The 14,858-nt window shown below is 39.7% G+C and overlaps 1 protein-coding gene across 1 annotated transcript; it reads left to right on the top strand.

Annotated features, from left to right (window-relative positions):
* Window positions 1-2,388: 2,388 nt before the first annotated feature.
* On the top strand, window positions 2,389-14,339 carry KLHL23 (kelch like family member 23). Its single transcript, XM_087949751.1, has 3 exons — window positions 2,389-5,089; window positions 10,641-10,793; window positions 12,436-14,339. Exons 1-3 carry the CDS (start codon window positions 3,877-3,879, stop codon window positions 12,786-12,788), a joined length of 1,719 nt encoding a protein of 572 aa, XP_087805877.1. The 5' UTR covers window positions 2,389-3,876; the 3' UTR covers window positions 12,789-14,339.
* The last annotated feature ends 519 nt before the right edge of the window (window positions 14,340-14,858 follow it).

Below are 14,858 nucleotides of genomic sequence, written 5' to 3'. Positions count from 1 at the left end.
TCTGAGGAAACAGCCAGGTCTTGAGAACCTTATGAAGGGCTAACAGGGTTGGGACCAACTGGATCTCTATGAGTATGCTGTTCCATAAGGTGGGCACTATCAGAGAAAAGGCATGTTTCCAACAAGATAACATTGTTTAATAGAGGGGACCTGAAATATGTTCTCTTTGCTAGATCTAGTAGGATCTAAAAAAATGGAAAAAATTGATATATAATATTATTCAGAACAAAATTCAAGTGTCATTATTTCTCTGGATGCTTTATATGATTTTGTAGTGTTTCCTAAAACAAGTCTCAGCCCAAAAGTGCTTTTTCAAAAGGCAAGTGGATTTTGTTTTTCCTAATGAATCATCCCCTTCATTCTTGGTTGACAGACTCTACTTACCATGGAAGGAGGCAACTGGGGGTGGTGATGTCTTCAAGTCAGTCTTGATCTAGGCCATAGCCTGGACTACAGGTAGTCCTCAACTTATGATCACAATTGAGCCCAAAATGTATGTTGTTAAGTGAGAAATGTATTAAGTGAGTTTGGCCCTGTTTTGCGATTGCCCCGTTTGTTAAGTGAATCACTGCAGTGAATTTGGTTTCCCCATTGACTTTGCTTGTCAGAAGGTTGCAAAAAGGAGATCACGTGACACACTGCAACTACCATAAACCGGAGTCAGTTGTCAAGCATCTGAATATAAATCATGTGATCATGGGGAGGCCACAACAGTCATAAGTGTTAAAAAATGGTCATAAGTCACTTTTTTTCAATGCCATCGTAACTTCAGTCACTAAACCAACTGTTGTATATCAAGGAGTATTCCTTGCAGTTTTCTTGACAAGATTTTTCAGGAGTGATTCACCATTACCTCCTCTCTAAAGCCAAGAGTGACTGGCCCAGGTCATGCAGCTGGTTTTGTGCTGAAAGGCAGACTAGGACTTGCACTCTCCCAGTTTCTAGCCTGATGCCTTAACCACCGCCTATCCAAAACTGACTAAGAACTATTGAGAAAGGCTTTATAACCTTCAAGTTGCTACCACAGCTTCGGCAGCATCTCTACAAACGGCTGGGCAGGGAGAGGAGATGGAGCAATTTTATATACCCCATGAGTGTATCGCAACCCCCCCTCCTCCCGCTAAGCTCCGGATAAACAAAGCTATTGTTTCCACTTTAGACGTTGGAAGCAAAACGGCCACCATTCGCAGCCCAACAGACGCTTTCAGGGCAAACCTTGCCTCCCCCTCCCGCCCCCCGCGGCCCAGAAGCAGCAGGCAAAGCTTTCCCTGGGGATGAGAGGGAGGAGAGCTGAACGGCAGAAGCTGAGGATGGCCTTGTTGGGAGCAGAGGGGCTTGGCCGCAGAAGGAGGAGGAGGAGGAGGCGAGCCAGCTGAGGCACCAAAATAGGAACTCGGCTCTCCATCTGTTCCTTCTATAGCCTACAGCAGCGGAGAGAAGCTGAATTTCTTCTAAAGATAGCCCAGGGGGCAGCCGAGCCGTTCCTCCCTTCCCTCTCCGAGAAAGACTCGCGGGGGACTGCCTAGCCTAACGGGTTCATCCTGCGCCTCTTTTTTTTCCTCACACTTCTCGGAATAGGAATAAAGCAGGTTGCAGCCGAGTTTGGCCCGCGCGTTTTGGCGCGCGGCAAAGCCGCTTCCCTCAAACTTTGCAACCTGCTCCAAAGCCCCGCTCGAGGTTTTTTTTTTCTTTCTCTCTCTCTCTCTCTCTCTCTCTCTCTCTTTCTCCCTCTTTTGTTCCAAAGCGCGCCTCAATTCGGCGGGCAGGGTTGGGCGCGAACGGAGCAAAGGTGGGGGGGAAGCAAAATAAACACGAACTTTGCGCCTCCAGGCCCCCGATATCCCGTTTAATACGCTTTTCCCCCTTCATTTCCACGCGCGCGCGGGGGGAAGAATGACAAGGGTGCCGAGCCTGCTAGGAAGGCGCTCCCACAATGCCCCACGACCGACCCTTGCCCGTGGGCCGGCGGGGGGGGGGTTCGCTTCGGGCAATTTGCCTTTTAGTTCCACGGTCCTCCTCCTTTCCCCTCCCCTCCGTGCTCAGATTTTTGAAAGCTGCTCCTTCCCCTGCTCGAGCGAGCCCAGCTCTGCCTCTGCCTGTCACCCAATTCGGAGAGCAGGTGGGCGAGTCTTTAGCAAATGCGGGGTGGCCGAACTACGACGCTTTGGATAAAACCTATCGACATAAATGACAGCCGTCGAAGAAACGAGGACCTGCGGCTGACTGGACTGTTTTTGAATGGAATTGCAGCATTGCCAGGGTGGACGCTAGTCCTATTAGGGTGAACTCTAGTTTCTGGGATGGCTCGATATGAGCCATAGAACTGGCTGGCCATTTGGTGGTTCGCTATGCCGGGCGACCACATCTTTTTTTTTTTTATTAAGAGGGATTTTTTTTTTTAATCATTTCGGATTATCTACGTCGGCTTTCTGTTCCTCAAGGCAACATCGCCCAGCGAAATGACAGACAACTCGGTTGATGGCGTTTTGTTCTTAACTGCTGCCTGTTTATTGTTCGTGCCGCTTTGGGGAGAATTAAAAGTTCCAAATGTTGCTTTTCTACTCTCAAAAATCTCTTAATTACCTACAAAGAGGTTGCATTGTGTTTGTGTTGCGAGAAATCCCCTGTGGGATTAGCGATGTGCCGCATGATCTAGCTTTATATCCCTTTCCTGAAAATAAGGCTATTGAAGTCAACGGGGCATATTTTTGAGATGCATGAGAATATATTGTTACCCATAAGGAACAGCAGAGTTAGGCGCCTGTTTACCTAAAGGTAAACTGGACTGGACTTACATGGTTATCTACTCCTAGGTAAATGCCATAGTTAAATATACATAGGATGGAAGTGTTAATTCGCTCTTTTCACAGTCCTACCTGATAGTTGGTTTTACAGTGTGTTTTATAGTATGTTTTAATTAAATAGTGGCATTAGAACCCCTTATATTGTTATATATTACTTCGAGGTTTGTGGAAGAATAATGGAATGAATAACGGTGATTGAAATGAGCAAATGAAATAGGTTGACAATGATAAAAATGAAAAATACATTTTTTGTCTGGATCTCAAAATTAAAGTGCTTTTACATTCTTGGCATTCCTAGATCTGATAATAGCATGTTTGAACAAAATTATGAACCATTTTTACTAATATGTATGTCCAACTAAGTGGGATTTATATCTGTTTATTGTTCTGTTCAGAGGGATTTAAATAGGATAGCTGCCCACATCTTGGTTTGCAAAATTTAAATCGAATTAATTTGTACATTTGTAATGCTTGAAAGATTTTTGCTCATATAAATGTGTACTGTTTATATAATAAGAAATCTGCATAGATCATGTATGTGTAGAATATAGTGTACACATATATGATCTGTGTAGAATTTTCACTATCAACAAATAATAGGATTGTTCTTTTCTCCAGCCCTGCAGGCTTCATTTAAGTAAGTCATGGAGACCAGTCATTGAAAATGTGAGCCTGATTGGAAGATAATTTGATGCTGGCATCAAATTCTGGAGCAGATGAGGCACTGCTTGGGAGAGCAAGAAAGAAGGTTCGAATTGTTTGAGGCAGTGGAGACCTTTGAAGAGCTGAGACCAGTGAAGCTTAATAACTTAAAACTAATTATTTCTGTATGGTTTTATTTTAAGGGAATATATTTCTGTTGGTGGCTTTGGATTTTCTTCTTTACCTGATGTGTTTCTTGAACTGATATGCTGGATTTTTAAAATTGTTATCTTTATGTGAGCATTAGAGGTAAATTATTTGCAACAACATTCTGCCATTGCAATCAGAAAGCCTTATATCTGAATGGACAATGATAGGAATGAGTGCATGAACCTCACTGCCCTGTTGTTTCTGATATTTTATTTCAGTGATGGCACTGACTGAGCAGGAGAAATATACCTATAGATACAAAGACCTCTCTCATCCTATAGAGTTTTTGGATGCATTCAGGACGTTCTATCTTGAAGGGTTATTCACTGATATTACCCTTCAGTGTTCACCGGGTGTGCTATTCCATTGCCATAAAGCTGTATTAGCTGCTTGTAGCAACTATTTCAAAGCCATGTTTACCTCTGACATGAAAGAAAAGTCAAAGGATCAGATTCATCTCTCTTTGTTCAGTCCTACAATACTAGAATCCCTGGTGTTGTACACGTACACATCAGAGATCCAGATAACAAAACAAAATGTTCAAAGCCTCCTTCAAGCTGCTGATCATCTTCAGTTTACTTCCGTCAAAAAAGCCTGTGAGCAGTTTCTCATCCGACATTTAGACCTTGACAACTGTTTAGGGATGCACTCCTTCGCAGAATTCCATGTTTGTTCAGAGCTGGAGAAGGAATCCAGAAGGATAATATTGTCCAGATTTGAAGAAGTGTGGAGACGGGAAGAATTTCTAGAGATTAGCAACAAGAAACTCCAGTTCATTCTCTCCAGAAAGAATTTTGATATCTGGAAAGAAGAAGCAATGATAGAGCCCATTGCGAAGTGGATTGCCTATGAAGTGGACAGCAGGATCGAATACATTTATGATCTGTTGAGGTGCCTTGAAACTGATTTAGATGAAATGTACTTGAAATCAGCCCTCAGCTTGTACAAAAAATGCCAGCTAAAGGAACATAAAATCAGATCTCTAATCCGTAGTGTATTGGGCCCCAAGCCAAGAGCAGTTACAAAAAGATCTACCACTATTATGTATGTGATTGGGGGCTATTACTGGCACCCTTTGTCTGAAGTGCATATATGGGATTCAGTAAAGAATGTTTGGGTCCAGGGAACAGATATGCCAGAGCACACACGAGAAAGCTATGCAGTCACAAGCTTGGGACCCAATATTTACGTGACTGGAGGTTACAGAACAGACAATATAGAAGCCCTTGATTTAATGTGGATATACAATTTTGAAACCGATGAATGGACTGAAGGTCTTCCCATGCTTAATGCAAAATACTACCACTGTGCAGTTACCTTAAATGGCTGTATCTATACTTTGGGAGGTTATCGAAAAGGGGCTCCAGCTGAAGAAGCGGAATTCTATGATCCTTTAAGAAAGAAATGGTTTCCAATTGCAAACATGATTAAAGGTAATCAACTTATTTTTTTTATTTATTTGATTTGTCAATTGCTTACAAGATAATAGGTATAAGTATATACATAGTTATGAATACATGAAATGGGTACATATAAGAAAAATAAAAGAAACAATAGGACAGGGACGGTAGGCACGTTGGTGCGCTTATGCACGCCCCCTACAGACCTCTTAGGAAAGGTGTGAGGTCAATAGTAGACAGTCTAAGGTTAAATTTTTTGGGGTTTGGGGAAAAAACTACAGAGTCAGGTAGAGTATTCCAGACATTGACCACTCTGTTGCTGAAGTCGTATTTCCTGCAATCAAGTTTGGTGCGGTTAACCTTGAGTTTGTATCTATTGTGTGCTCTTGTGTTGTTATGGTTGAAGCTGAAGTATTCATTGACAGGTAGGACATTGCAATGTATGATTTTATATACCATATTTAGATCGGACCGAAGACGGTGTAATTCAAGATTTTCTAGGTTCTAGAATTTCATGTCTGGTGGCATAAGGTATTCTACAAGTAGAGGAGTGGAGAACTCTTCTTGTGAAATATTTCTGGACTTTCTCAACTGTGCTAATATCAGATACGTAATGTGGGTTCCAGACTGATGAGCTATAATTCGAGTATTGGTCTAGCAAATGTTTTGTATGCTCTAGTTAGCAGTGTGATATTACCAGAGAAAAAGCTACGTAGGATTAGGTTAACAACTCTTAATGCCTTTTTGGCTATGTAGTTGCAGTGGGCTCTAGCACTTAGATCATTAGAGATGAGTATTCCAAGGTCCTTTACAGAGCTTGGATCATCAACAAGATCTTGACTATTCAGCTTGTATTTTATTTTCTGATTTTTTTTGCCAATATGTAAGACAGAGCATTTATTTGTTGAGATCTGAAGTTGCCATTTGTTTGACCATTCTGATACATAGTCAAGATCTTTTTGAAGGGTAGCAGTATTGTCTGTGGTATTGAACAGCTTTACATCATCAGCGAAGAGAACGTAGTTGCTCTTGATATGATCACAGAGGTCATTTATGTAGAGTATGAAGAGAGTTGGAGAGTTGCTGCATAACTTGTTAATTCAGTCCTGCATGTATTTTTAAAATGAAACTTCTATTTTGGGCTGCTTTGGGTAGGTACTAATAAAACATTAAGGTCTGGTTAGAATAGGTGGCCCAATCATTTGGAGTCACACTTGACATTTTGAAAATGATGTGAACAACCTCAGAAAATGGATGTCATATCAAATATGGTCAGATAGATGGTATCTTTTCCAATTTCCTAGCATTTTTACAATTGTTCAAGAGCAAGAACTATAGTCTGTCTGTCTGCTTATCTATCCATCTTACTATAGTCTGTCTGCTTATCTATCCACCTAGGTCATGATTCTGGGCAATGTGCAATTGTTAGAGAAAAAGCTATGCATGTGCATTTTTTGACTGACAAGTTTTCTCTCCCTTCTCAAGATAAAGTTTGTTTTATCTAACAAAGGAGGATTTTGACGAGGTAAAACATATGATAAAAGGGAATAGGCTTGAATTGGAATGTTTTGCACAAATACGGAGTTTTCAGTCAATTGCTAAATGCTGTAAGCACAGCCTATGATGGAAATACTGGTAGCCCTGATGGTCATGTGGTCACCATTTGCAACCTTCCCAGACACCTTCTGACAAACAACGTCAATAGGGGAACCAGTAGGAGGTTGCAAGTCAGGGTCAAAAGATGTCTCACTTAATAACTTAATGCAAGTGATTCTTCACTTAACAATCCCAATTGGGATTGTTGGAACTGCCATCGCAAAGGGGGGCAGTCACATGATATTCTACTTAATCGCTTCACTTAATGATGGAGTTACTGGTCCCAGTTAGGATAATTAAGTAAGGACTACCTATAAAGCATGTGTGAGAAAAAATAGACAAATAGAATGCTTAGGGAATAGTTCATTATTAATCAGGAAGTAGGACAAAAATATATGTTTCCTTTGCTTTTTAGTGTATTAATGTATGTAATATTTGGCTAAAGGTATAAGAAACGCAGATGTATAGGTTAGAGATATGAACGTTTATGTACTTTGCATGCAGACCATGCTGTGTTCTGGGTTAAGACCTCACATTATTTGCAGCAATTATTAAGTAGATTATGCAATGCAGCAAGAAGTATGGATCTGAAAAGTAATGCATCAAAAAACGAGTAAGGTGTCTTTGATACATACATACATACATACATACATACATACATACATACATACATACATACCGGTACATACATACATATATATGGTATTCAGCTTTGTTCGGGTATTTTCCCACGTCATTATAGTTGTGCTTTTAAAGTTGTAGCGACGTTTCGGCAGAATCTCATCTGCCATCATCAGGTTTCTGTATTGTGTTCGTCTGTGAGTCAGACTTTCACAGCTGTTTCAGTTTTAAATTTGGTGCTAGCCTACGCTGTGCCAGAATGGTTTTTTTTCTTCATCCTGATTGGTTGGGAGTCTTGGTCTGTGTTTATTGGTCTTGGAGTTTGCTGTGTTCTGATCAAAATCACCAGCTTGATCCACAAAAACACACTGAAACATAATAGAGACCCAGAAGATGAACAGACCTATGGAACAGCTGTCCTGCCCTACATAAGAGGTACTACAGACAAAATTAGTAAGGTACTACACAGACATCACATCAGGACTGCCTTCAAAACAGACAGAAAAATAGCAGCCATCCTTAGCAACCCCAAAGATAAAATTGACCTGGAAAACCAAGGCATATACGAAGTCCCCTGTGCATCATGCCCGGCCACATACATTGGACAGACCAGTAGAAGAATAAGTACCCGCCTGGATGAACACAAAAATGCAGTCAAAAAGCTGGAACACACTTCCTCACTAGTCCAACACATGGAAGCTACAGGTCATAGCATCAACTTCAATGGCACCAAAACCCTGGCCACTATGGAAAACCCTAGCCACAGAGTCATCAGAGAAGCCATAGAGATTGAAAAAAGACCAGAAAGCATGATTCCACCAGGCTGTCAATCATTTGGAAGCCTGCACTCACAAACAAAAAAATCTCCACACCACATGCCAGGCAAACACCTGGGCACAAACAGATCCCCCCTGATACCTCCAGCTCAAACACACCCCAACCAGGCACCCAGATGAAACCCAGCTTCCTAACTAATGATAGCCGTCCATTTACCCGAAGCCAAGCTGCACTAAAGGCCTCCATTAAAGTAACACAATGCTGCCAGCCAATCAAGATACAAAAAGAGCCAAAAAAAACAGACAGAAGATATCAGAGACACCCATCAAGCAGAACACAGCAAACTCCGAGACCAATAAACACAGACCAAGACTCCCAACCAATCAGGATGAAGAAAAAACCATTCTGGCACAGCAATAGGCTGCCCCAAATTTAAATCTGAAACCACTGTAAAAGTCTGACCCACAGACGGACACAATACAGAAGCCTGATGATGGCAGATGAGATTCTGCTGAAACGTTGCTACAACTTTAAAAGAACTACAATGACGTGGGAAAATACCCGAACCAAGCCGAACAGCGGGTACTTACATGTATGGCCTTCAGCTTTGTCCGGGTATTTTCCCACGTCATAGTAGTGGTGCTTTTAAAGTTGTAGCAACGTTTCAAAAGAATCTCATCTGCCATCATCAGGCTTCTGTATAGTGTTCATCTGTGAGTTAGACTTTTACAGTGGTTTCAGATTTAAATTTGGGGCAGCCTATTGCTGTGCCAGAATGGTTTTTTCTTCATCCTGATTGGTTGAGAGTCTTGGTCTGTGTTTATTGGTCTTGGAGTTTGCTGTGTTCTGCTTCTAATATCTTCTGTCTGTTTTTTTTTTGGCTCTTTTTGTATCTTGATTGGCTGGCAACATTGTGTTACTAATTACTAGAACCAAACGCCTGGCAGACAAGACACACATTAAGACTGAACTATGCACCCTGACTAAAATATTGACAGCCAACGGCTTCCACAAAAGCAAAATCACCAACTTGATCCACAAAAACACACTGAGACATAATAGAGACCCAGAAGATGAACAGACCCATGGAACAGCTGTCCTGCCCTACATAAGAGGCACTACAGACAAAATTAGTAAGATACTATACAGACACCACATCAAGACTGCCTTCAAAACAGACAGAAAAATAGCAGCCATCCTCAGAAACCCCAAAGACAAAATTGACCTGGAAAACCAAGGCATATACGAAGTCCCCTGTGCATCATGCCCGGCCACATACATTGGACAGACCAATAGAAGAATAAGCACCCGCCTGGATGAACACAAAAATGCAGTCAAAAAGCTGGAACACACTTCCTCACTAGTCCAACACATGGAAGCCACAGGTCATAGAATCAAGTTCAATGGCACCAAAACCCTAGCCACTATAGAAAATCCCAGCCACAGAATCATCAGAGAAGCCATAGAGATTGAAAAAAGACCAGAAAGCATGAACAGAAGAGATGATTCCACCAGGCTGTCAATCATTTGGAAGCCTGCACTCACAAACAAAAAAATCTCCACACCACAAGCCAGGCAAACACCTGGGCACAAACAGATCCCCCCTGATACCTCCAGCTCAAACAGGCACCCAGATGAAACCCAGCTTCCTAACTAATGATAGCCGTCCATTTACCCGAAGCCAAGCTGCACTAAAGGCCTCCATTAAAGTAACACAATGTTGCCAGCCAATCAAGATACAAAAAGAGCCAAAAAAAACAGACAGAAGATATTAGAAGCAGAACACAGCAAACTCCAAGACCAATAAACACAGACCAAGACTCTCAACCAATCAGGATGAAGAAAAAACCATTCTGGCACAGCAATAGGCTGCCCCAAATTTAAATCTGAAACCACTGTAAAAGTCTAACTCACAGATGAACACTATACAGAAGCCTGATGATGGCAGATGAGATTCTTTTGAAACGTTGCTACAACTTTAAAAGCACCACTACTATGACGTGGGAAAATACCCGGACAAAGCTGAAGGCCATTATATATATATATATATATATATAATGTGTGTGTGTGTGTGTGTGTGTGTGTGTGTATGTGTATATAAACTTGAACAAGTAGAATTAGTATACCATGATAGAATGTTTACTAAAAATAAGATATTTTATGTTGCACAAATGCTGGAAGATGGCCAATGTGTAGTGGTTGGTTGCAAAGAGTAAATATTGAAAGTAAAAGTAACTGTATAGAAGAACAAATAAAAATGTACAGAGGTGTGTTTGGATGTAGTGGACATAAGGCTGGTTGGCAAGTAGAGAAAGATATGGGGAGTTGTGCCCATGTAACTAGAATTCATTCTTTGTCCTTTTCCTATCTTTTAAAAAAAATTTGCTTTATTATTTTTTTACTCTTTTTTCTGTGCTTTGCACAATATTACTTATCATAAAGGATGATGTTGGATGATGGACACATTTGTGTGTGTATTATCTTATTAGCTGTGTACATGTATCATATTAATGGCCTATTGATGAAAATTGTGCTGAATATTATTTATCTCTTTTTAGAAGCTTTTTACGAATTTAGTATTACTAAATAGGTGTTGGAAATGCCACTGCCTGCGTCCTGAATGAAATAATCTATGTCACCGGAGGCCATTATGGTTATCGGGGAAGCTGCACTTATGATAAAATTCAAATGTATAATTCAGATATTAATGAATGGAGTATAATCACCACAAGTTCATACCTAGGTAAGTTTTACTTCTGCAAAAGAACTTAAATAAATACTGTAGGCCTGTTCTCCCATTGAAAGTATTTACATATGAGTCATAAAGCAGAAAAGGACATTTAGGTAATTGAGTTCAATTCCTAGTCAATTAAAGCATTCAGGACAGATAGCTGTTTAATCTTCATGTACAAAAATGGCCACCACCACCCTCAAATTCTCATGAAAAAATGCTTCCCATTCTAGTCAATCCATTTATTTATTTTCTTAATCACTACTTATTACCTTTAAAAGACACCTGACTCCAGGATGTCTTTGGTGGCTTACACTTCAAATACAATTAAAAATACAATCAAAAACCTTTCTTTTATAGTACTTATATAGTACTGGGGACATGATCAGTATTAACTTTGACTCTCATACCTTATTCTCTTTCAAAAGCCAATGGCGACTCAAGCCTCAAGAATTAACATCTCCTGACCATTAAGAAAGTCTACAGTTCAGCTGTGGGGGGTCCTCCATTGACCCCTGAAATTTTCCTCCTTGCAAACAGGCAAATGATTCTGAAAGGGACATCCTTCTGGTGTTTTTCAAGGGGAATCTGCCCAGATTCAACTGGTATACCAGGTGCAAATCTTGGAGAAAAAGGTCCTAATGACAGATACTGCTGTCATAATCTCTTGTCTAATTTTCTGCAATGTGTTCTCCATGGGATACTCTGAGGATTACCTAAAAGTTTCCACAGATACAGAATGCAGCCACCCACATATTATTATGTGAAATCTGCTTTTCAAACCATTCAGTAATGCTGAAAGGCTTCTGAGTATAGTTCAAAGTGTTACTTTTGACCAATAAAGCCTTATATGGCTTTGACCTGGCAAACTACAGAACTTCCAGTCCATCTAAAATCTGCCTTTTCAGTTTTTGAGTTCTGTGTACAGTAGGTACTTTGAGAATTCTTCCCCCACATAATATTCAGGAGTTGCTAGAAATCAGTGCTTCCAACTGTAGCACCAAGAAGTATTCAGATCTGTTTAGAGGGATTTTTAATTTAAGATTTGTTCATTTGGGATGCTGCATAATTTTTTATGATTTTGGAATTGATTATTTTAATATTTTAATAACATTGATAACCTGTGATTGTTTTCCCTTTGTTTTCTATTGTTTGATTATATTGGGATGTTATAAATCACTACATGTCCTTGGAGTGTGGCAGGATAGAAACAATAAATAAATATGCATATTTAAATTGTTAGAATTTCTCATTACCACCATATACGTAGATTCCCAACTTGCTTTTTCTGCTCTTTATTTCCCTTTTACTCATTACTTTGTAGCATTTCTACTGATGTTTTTTTCATGCCCTCACCAATTATTATGTTCAACTTCTTTGCAATACCATCAGTTATTCATGACTTTCCTGTATGATGCTGAGGAAACCCTTTTCTGAAGAATATATTTTTATACGTAAATAGATAAACTTCCTTATCTTGGTTAAGCAAAATGTGGGCACAAATCATAATCTAAATCCAAAATTCTTAAAATCAACAGAGAACCATATTAGAACGTTTAGATGAAGATTCTACTTCTGTCAATTGGTAGGCCTCCTTATTTAAATTCTTCAAAATACAACGGACAATGTTAACAATTCTTCTGTTTTGCTGTAGAGTATGGATTATGTTCCATTGCATTGGAAAACAAGCTGTATCTTCTGGGCGGTCAGACGACAACCACAGATTGTTACGATCCAGAGCAAAATGTGTGGACTCAAAAGGCCGATATGATAGAAAGAAGGATGGAAGGCAGTGCAGTCGTCATGAATGGATGTATCTATGTAACAGGAGGCTATTCCTCATCCAGAGGGTCATACCTGCAGAACATTGAGAAATACGATCCTGAAAGTAATAAATGGGAAATTGTGGGGAATCTTCCTAGTGCTATGCGTTCCCATGGTTGTGTATGTGTATATACTGTGTATGATGAGGAAAATGTAACTTCTGTGGCTGGAACTACAAGATAAGCTACCACGTATCACAAGAATTTGCCTACAGGAAACAAAAATGTCTTTCAGTAGCTTAGCAGTGACAGGTTAGAAGATATCTAACATCACAGTTCAATTTAATTAATGTTACTAATTCACTCTGATTTACAAGTGACCCATATATTACAATTATTATGAGTCAGATTCAAAAACTGCTAAATGTTTATTGCTGCCCATGTCATCAAAGGCAATTAAGTAGTTTACAATCAATCAGCGAAACACCAATATAAAATATTAAAACAATAAATAGTTAACATTAAATTTGATTTAAAATTGACAAAGAGGGAGAGCAAGATGCACACTAAATCACTCTGGAATGATATTTCCTCAATTGGGGCCTCAAGCCAATTGGCAGAGCTAGGCCTTCAGGTTCTTTCGGAAGGCCAAAATGGTGGGTGGGGATCTCACCTTGAGGGGCATGATGTTTTCTGAGGAAAAGCTGCTATTTTTTTTTTCTGTAGCTCAGTACCTTTTTGTAGAAACAGCCTTTCTCAACCTGGTTCTTTCTAGGTGTGATGGACTACAACATCTATAATCTCTGCTCTGTGGCTGTGTGTTCTTAAAGTACATCACTCCTGGATGGCATTACTTAGGAATGACTAGTCTACCCTCCTTAACTCTATGCAATCCTGCTCAATTTCAACTAACGATACATACATTTTTTTTCTCCAAGAAACACATATGTAATTGTCCCATTCTTGAGTTATATTAAATCCTTTGAAGTTCTGATATTACAAGCTATGTGATGAAGGAGATGTGGATTGATTTATGACCTGTGATTGTATATCAATGCTAAAGGAGCACTAAAGAACAGGAAGAGGCGAAAGTCCTGTGTCTGGAGTGGGGGAAGTGGCTTTTGTTGCTTTAAATATAGATGTGAAGATATACAAGTTGTTCCCCTGTGAACATTTTGCCTTACCCTGCCTCTTAAACTTGAGAGATAAGTAGTAAGTATCTACTTGCCCCCCAATACCGCCAATTAGTTATCAAGCGAAATCTCAGCCAATGTAGATTTTACTGGTTATTTCACTGAGGTTTTCACATGCTTGTGTTATTTAGGATGAGACTTCAATAGTAGGATGGAGCCAAATTATTCTACCCTCTTTAACACCAATTTAACCTCTCCTGAGAATATAGGATTTTTTTTTCTGATATGTTATTTTAAGAGTACCAAATTCAGTTGGAAAGGCCTATTATTGGTCCAAATGGTAAGTTATTATTTATTTATTTATTTATTTATTTATTTATTAAACAAATGTATATAACTGCCCAACTCACGCAAGGGTGACTCTGGGCAGCTTACAACAATACAATCAAATCAAGCACTTGATCTACTCCATCTCCATTGGTGGTCCCCAGGCCCAGTGACACAACCGTGTTTTCAGGGTGGGGGCCAACCATGCCTTGAGGGGGAATGATGTTCTGTAACTTAGATATGGAAATCCTAAATGGTTCTATAAGAAGGGATGCTCTAGGAGAACAACATACTACTCCAAGTTGTGGTGGAACTGTGGGCTGAAATGGAGGAAACCCCCCCAAAAAAACATAGGAGGAGTTCAGAGAAGAAATATCTGAGATCAAACCCTTAGTCTATATTGCTATTTCCCAAGGAGAATCAGTCTGGTGCGATCCTTGTAATATAGATGGTCCATAATAAACTATATATCTTAGTTTTTATGTACAGTATATAAACTATATCTTCTCACAAGTGATTTTGGTTGCACTTGACAAGGTATTCTAATAAGTTAAACTATATGATTATATTTAATAAATTTGGCCATTGCATTGTAGAGTTTGAGGTATGCTTTAGGAAGGATAATACTTTCCCTATTGTTTTAGTTCTAAAAGTAGTGTACCTAGAGGTATGCCATAGTGTATAATTACAGAATGGTAGGAAAATTGAATGCGTGCCACAGAAAACTAGGGCGGTAGATGAAGTCGATTGGCTGTTTGTGAGCTCTTTAAACCTGAGGCACTGCAAAGTTTGTACTCTTAAATTATTAACAATGCAGGTAGTCCTCAACTTACAACCACAATTGACCCCAAAAT

The sequence above is a fragment of the Notechis scutatus genome, chromosome 1 (genome assembly GCF_049901735.1).
Source record: "Notechis scutatus isolate UNSWTSFEM ecotype Mainland chromosome 1, rNotScu1.2, whole genome shotgun sequence".
In the NCBI taxonomy this organism is placed as follows: domain Eukaryota; kingdom Metazoa; phylum Chordata; class Lepidosauria; order Squamata; family Elapidae; genus Notechis; species Notechis scutatus.
The sequence above is the reverse complement of the archived record's forward strand: the minus strand, read 5'-3'. Positions and strand labels throughout refer to the sequence as shown.

Bases quoted from the DNA above. Each gene is read 5' to 3' on its own strand.
- KLHL23 (XM_087949751.1), top strand. From the start codon at position 3,877: ATGGCACTGACTGAGCAGGAGAAATATACCTATAGATACAAAGACCTC. The intron at 5,090-10,640 runs GTAATCAACTTA...ATTACTAAATAG, and splicing joins AATTGCAAACATGATTAAAG to GTGTTGGAAATGCCACTGCC. The intron at 10,794-12,435 runs GTAAGTTTTACT...GTTTTGCTGTAG, and splicing joins CACCACAAGTTCATACCTAG to AGTATGGATTATGTTCCATT.